Source organism: the organism of the source record quoted next, unplaced genomic scaffold (genome assembly GCF_019419815.1).
Source record: "Pyrus x bretschneideri cultivar Hongxiangsu unplaced genomic scaffold, Pyrus_bretschneideri_v1 Contig39, whole genome shotgun sequence".
Taxonomy (NCBI): domain Eukaryota; kingdom Viridiplantae; phylum Streptophyta; class Magnoliopsida; order Rosales; family Rosaceae; genus Pyrus; species Pyrus x bretschneideri.
The window spans coordinates 1,938,553-1,944,931 of NW_025999712.1; the positions used below are offsets into that span (position 1 = coordinate 1,938,553).

The following is a 6,379-nucleotide window of genomic DNA, read 5'->3' on the forward strand; positions in this document are numbered from 1 at the left end:
GACAACTAAAAAACTATTTCTATTAGTTTCAAATCTTAAAGATCAAAATGTTAATTTCAAATTTTAAGGACCAAAAATAAGATGTTAGGCTAATTTCAAAGACTATTTTAGATAAAAAGACATTTAAAATGTACGATTGATTTGAGATGCCTTTATTCGGGGCGATAGTGGAAAATTGGTGGCTTCCAGACAAGCGATGATAATTTATGTAATAATATGCCGGCTTCCAGACAAGCGATGATAATTTATGCCAGACAAGCGATGATAATTTATGTAATAATAGGCTGCAATGCAACTCTGCCGGCTAAAATTGGTCAAATTTACTTGTAACACTCAGAGTTGCATACCTGATCTGTTCAGCTGAAGCTAGGAAGAAGAAGGAAGAAGCAGAAGAGCTTAAGCTTGCTCAAAGATGGACAAAGTCAACGACTTGAATTGCATATACAGAAACCCGAATGAACCCATTGAAGCTCGAGTCAAGGACCTCCTTCCGCGCATGACTTTGAGAGAGAAGGCCGGCCAGATGACCCAAATCGAGCGCCGGGTCTCCACCCCAGAAGCCATCAGAGACTTATCAATCGGTACCCCATGGCTTGAACTTTAACATGCATGTCTTTACTTTCTTTCACGCGTTTCATAAAGAATCTGGAGGGCAATATATGCGTTTCTATCATGCAGGGAGTATACTCAGTGCTGGAGGCAGTGTGCCCTTTGAGAATGCCTTATCAAAGGACTGGGCAGATATGGTCGACGGGTTTCAGAGGTCCGCACTTGAAAGCCGGCTCGGAATACCGATGATATATGGGATTGATGCGGTTCATGGGAACAACTGTGTATATGGTGCCACCATATTCCCTCACAATGTTGGTCTTGGGGCATCCAGGTTAGCTTCATTCACTGGTTTTTAAGTTCAAAGTTGTAATTGATCCAATTTTTTACTTCTTGTTGCTGCTTTGTTTGGTTACTAAGAAAATGTTGGAAAAGAATTGAAATTTATCATTTATGTTTTGTATCCCTTCTCATTACTAGGGGTGATATTGGTACAATCACCATACCAAAACCCATGTACCAATTACCATACCAAATTTTTGGTATGACAAAATCTGTTACCATTATCGTGCTAAACTTTCAGTATACCGAATTTCGGCATGTCAAATCGTTTGGTTGACATGGTATGATAATGGTAATTACCCTTTTGCTTTGGGCCAAAATTTGAGTTTTTTTTTTTCAACCCAATTCAAGGCCCAAACGTGTTTTGGTTACTCCTTTTGGGTTTCTAAAACTTTTTTTTATTTAATTATGAGAATTTTATAAAAATTCATTTAAGAAACAAGAAGTAAATAGATGGAAGAATTGCTGAAAGAACCCAATATCCCTAAAAAAAAATAGTATAAAGATTCCTATATTCCATCCCTATATTCTTTAAAATTGTACGAACATTAACTTGATAGACGAAGTCAGGGAGAAAGACATCCCAATTTGATGAAGGAGAAGATGAGATGGACTCTGGAGACAGAGAGTCATCGGAACTGGATCAGCAGAGATGAAGTCAGTGGCTAGATGAGTGAAAAGATGAAGAGTTGCAGTGTAAGAAGGCTTGGGTTTTTTTATTGGGAAAGTAGAAGTTAGAGGGTGAGATGATTGGATAAATGACTAGGAAAAACAATATAAAGTGCATATATAATGATAATAATACCTAATTATATAGAAATGAATAAATAAATGATATAATATTAATAGTAGTGGTACGGTACGGTATACCACTGGTAATGGTTTTGAATACCATTACCGTACCATTACCAATGATACAAACAACTTTGGTATGGTACGGTTGGTATGGTAATTTGGCAAAAAATTTCATCCTTACTCATTACTCAAACTGGAAGTTGAATGGCAAGAACATGGACCCAAGATTTCATCTTTTCTGGAACAGCAAGTTAGTCATAATTTATAATGCTACTCAAACTGAGATTGTGAATCCCACGTCAGAGAAATAAAGCCTTGCATAACAGTTTAAAAGATCTTGGGTCTCTCCAACCGCCAATTGGTTTTGCGTTGGATACTCGTATGGGATTAGAGCAGGCTACGTGTTAGGTATTTGGTTGGAGTGACGCTACACATGAGAGGGAGTGTTGAGAATACGATTCCCACATCAGAGAATAGAAGTCTTGCCAATTGGTTTTGAATGGAATGCTCACATTCTAATAGCTTGCAGAGCGTAACCACCAATTGGTTGGTGGCTATTTCTATGTTCTCATTGTCCCTTTAATTTGATTTCCTTGTAGTGGTTGATATATTCGTGTTGCCATTCAGTTAAAAAGAATGATACAAAGAAAGAAAAAAATAAACCCAGAAGGAAAAAGTGGAGTTAAATTACTAATTTATAGATACAAGTTCTGTTTTAGTCCTGTATTTCCCCTCATCTTATATGAACTGAGTGACAGAGATGCTGATTTGGCTGAAAGGATTGGTGCTGCAACTGCTCTTGAAGTCAGGGCCAGTGGCATTCACTATACTTTTGCTCCCTGTGTTGCTGTATGTCACGAGCGACATATGTTTGTTATTACAATAAGACTGATGAAATTAAATGGATTAGTCATGCAATTCACTTGAATGGGTTCTGACAGGTTTGCAAAGATCCCAGATGGGGAAGATGCTATGAGAGTTTCAGTGAAGACACTGAAATTGTTAGAAAGATGACTACCATTGTGACAGGCTTGCAGGGGCAGCCACCCAAAGGACATCCAAGGGGCTACCCTTTTGTAATGGGAAGGTAAGTAGAAGTCGTCTGTTAATAAATTTCCATGCATACATCTTTCATCAAACATGTTGCATCTTTGCCTGAATTCAAGAGGGAAGAAGAAAAGGAAAAAAGAATACTTGCTGGAGATTCACATAGACACTGATGAGATCGTTCCCTGAAAATTCATCTCCTTTTTTCTATGTATTAATTGTATCTGAAGTTATGTCAAGATGCTTTCACAGTTCAATTATCTCAGATATTTATAAATTGTACTCACTTTCTCATCTTTCTTGATAACATATTCATACCTTGATTTTGTATTCCATTACTAAGTCAGATATAACTTGCTCTTAAAGATTATAAATTATTTTTAAAATTCCTTGTTCTTTTTATTCCAGAAGCAAAACTATTGCATGTGCCAAGCATTTTGTCGGAGATGGGGGTACACATAAAGGTCTAAACGAGGGAAATACCATATCATCTTACGAGGACTTAGAGAGGATTCATATGGCACCATATCTGGACTGTATTTCTCGGGGAGTTTCTACTGTTATGGCATCCTATTCCAGCTGGAATGGAAGTAAATTACATGGTGATCGTTTTCTCCTGACAGAAGTATTGAAAGATAAGCTAGGATTTAAGGTAAAGAACCCATATAACATGCTCCTTTTTCTTGGTGGGAAAGATGAACTCAAAATTGCGCTATTAGGTAAAGAGCAAGTAAACAATGGGCATTTGTTAGCCTATTCTTGACTATTTCCGTGCAAATTACAATTTTATTGGTATTCAATGTTTTACCCCTTGTAAGAGCTTTTTTTATAATCATAGATTCTATAAAGAAATGTGACACTGCACATTTTGCTTGCTCATTGCTAGCTTTCTGGGCTCCTGATATGCTTCCTACTGATCAATTTGATGCAACTTTGTTAACATTAGAATGATATAGTGAAATTCAAATTAATTAAAAGAGGCACATTTTTATTGTTATTAGATGTGACTGTCAGATTTTGCGTGGGTTTTTTTTAAGTAGTTTCTCTAACATTAAAAGGCGGGATGTCAGATAAATAACGGTGTTTTTTCTGCTGCAGGGTTTTGTGATTTCTGACTGGGAAGCACTTGACAAACTTTGTGAACCTCAAGGTTCGGACTATCGTTTCTGCATTTCATCTTCTGTTAATGCAGGAGTTGACATGGTAGACATTGAACTTTAAGTTCAATTTGTTTGTTTCAATCCTTGATTTGCACATATTTTGTCTGATTGACAAGGTATGCAGGTGATGGTGCCTTTCAGATATGAACAGTTTGTGGAGGATTTGGTATATCTGGTGGAGCATGGGGAGATACCGATGTCCAGGATAGATGATGCTGTTGAAAGAATACTGAGAGTGAAGTTTGTTGCCGGTATTTTTGAGCATCCTTTCTCTGATAGATCCTTGCTAGACATAGTTGGTTGCAAGGTAAGTTCGTAGTGTCTTATATTCACCTCATAGAAAATCACATGCTTTGCGTTGCTCATTGAGCATATTCTATTTTAAAAATATTACTCTTATTTGAGGCATTTTGGACCTTGTACCAATCGGTTTGATACCTGAGATGCAGTTTTTACTGTTAATGTTTTTGTACAGCTGCATAGAGATCTAGCACGGGAAGCGGTTCGCAAGTCCTTGGTTATGTTGAAGAATGGAAAGGACCCAAGCAAACCTTTTCTCCCATTAGATAGAAAAGTAAAAAGAATACTTGTTACTGGAACACATGCCGATGATCTTGGATATCAGTGTGGAGGATGGACAGCAACTTGGGATGGTCGCAGTGGCAGGATCACAATTGGTATGAAATGTTATATGCCCACCGTTTGAATAATTGAAAGGCTATAGGTTGATTGTTATAATCAATTATTAATGTGACATTATGTATAACTTCACTAGACGAGGACAGTTGGATTTTAACTTTCATACAGATAGTTTTCGATAAGTTTTCTGTTTTGAGTTATTGAACTGAAAATCTGCTTCTTGAATAACTAATGCAAAGTAGAGACATTCTCTTTTCTAGTCAATGGGGAATCTGGTAATGTATTACTCCTAAATCATTGTATGCTCCCAAGGTCTTGGCCCACAGTTTTCTTCGCGGGTGAAGAAACAACGAAAACTTTCCTCTGCTCCCTAGTTAGGTTCTATTGTTTTTCAACAACGTAGTTAAATCTTATGCTGAAATTTTGTAGAGAACAAGGAATTCTTAGATTGTATATTTTCATGTTAATATTGTATACTCTCGCCTTGATTGCACAGACACTTAACTAATAAGTGATTTACATGTGAAGGCACAACTGTCTTGGAAGCTATCGAGAAGGCTGTTGGAGATGATACAGAAATTATTTATGAGCTATGTCCGTCGACAGAGACCTTAGCACGCCAAGATATCTCTTTTGCAGTCGTAGCTGTTGGTGAAGGTCCATATGCGGAATTCAGGGGTGACAATTCAACGCTTGTGATCCCCTTTAATGGAGCTGATGTTATAAGCTCAGTTGCCGACAGATTCCCCACGCTGGTGATTCTGATATCTGGAAGGCCCTTAACTTTAGAGCCCCAACTCTTGGAAAAGATGGATGCTCTTGTCGCTGCTTGGTTGCCTGGTAGCGAAGGAGAGGGAATTACAGATGTTATCTTCGGAGATTATGACTTTGAGGGCAGACTACCAGTTTCATGGTTTAAAAGTGTTGAACAGCTTCCCATGAACGCCAGAGACAACTCATATGACCCTTTATATCCTCTTGGCTTCGGGTTGACTTACAATAAGGGAAGGTCCTTGCGCTAAAATCATTCGATGACTGAGACCGTTCTCAAGAGTAGACTGAGTTTCCTGAGTCTATTTGAGCAGAGCCACCGTTCAGGAATAATTTCCACCTAGATGTTAAATGTCTCTGTACTTAATTGAATGTATGAATTTATCCTGTTCTTTTCTTATGTTACCTTATTACCGTGCCGCTTGTTCCTTGTCATTATAGTCAGCTGGCATGAAGGGTCGACTGTGGGATGTTTTCGTAGATCGGATACAAGTCATACTATCGGATCGATGTACAATGTCAATTTGAAATTCGGTTCTTTACAATAGAGAGATAGAAGGACGAGGTTTCCAGTCTCATATATCGCAACTAAAGCTTCGGATCCCAACTGATATTATTGACAATGGTATGTCTTTATCTGTTATACTCTTTTTCTTGTTCAGATATGCCTCAACTTCTACTCTTTAATCTGTTCAACTGTTTCTCCGATTCTTATTACTCACACAGAAATGAAACCGTTTAATCTGTGATTACATTAACTAATGTTGTTCAGATATGATGCATCTTCTGCTTTCCGACCTTCAATATTCTTTACTTTGATATGTAGAAATATGTCCCCCACAAGAGATTATTCCCAGATATCTCCGGGGGGCCAATGAAGTGAAGCATCATAGAGAATCAAACCCTACAAAAAGTCCTCTCATATCTTTTCTTTTGATGTATGAATATCTAGCCCTTTCTTACCAGGGATCCCGTTTTACTGTAGCAAAAAACCGGACCTAGGGCCCATAGGGAATTCTGGAGTGCATTTTAGCTACTAGCAATTTGACAGAGAAGAATCAGAATATAAGTTGAGA

General features: G+C 37.8%; 1 protein-coding gene across 1 annotated transcript; it reads left to right on the top strand.

Moving 5' to 3' along the window:
* The first annotated feature begins 256 nt into the window (after positions 1-256).
* LOC103938585 (beta-glucosidase BoGH3B) lies at positions 257-5,946 on the top strand. Its single transcript, XM_048564752.1, has 9 exons — positions 257-581; positions 679-883; positions 2,445-2,535; positions 2,628-2,773; positions 3,142-3,385; positions 3,832-3,936; positions 4,018-4,200; positions 4,369-4,570; positions 5,061-5,946. Exons 1-9 carry the CDS (start codon positions 413-415, stop codon positions 5,552-5,554), a joined length of 1,839 nt encoding a protein of 612 aa, XP_048420709.1. The 5' UTR covers positions 257-412; the 3' UTR covers positions 5,555-5,946.
* The last annotated feature ends 433 nt before the right edge of the window (positions 5,947-6,379 follow it).

What these genes read in the sequence shown, in the direction of transcription:
- LOC103938585 (XM_048564752.1), top strand. Translation starts at nt 413, where the DNA reads ATGGACAAAGTCAACGACTTGAATTGCATATACAGAAACCCGAATGAA. An exon ending in GTTGGTCTTGGGGCATCCAG is followed by an intron (nt 884 to 2,444) that starts GTTAGCTTCATT and finishes ACTGAGTGACAG; the next exon opens with AGATGCTGATTTGGCTGAAA. An exon ending in TAGACATAGTTGGTTGCAAG is followed by an intron (nt 4,201 to 4,368) that starts GTAAGTTCGTAG and finishes GTTTTTGTACAG; the next exon opens with CTGCATAGAGATCTAGCACG.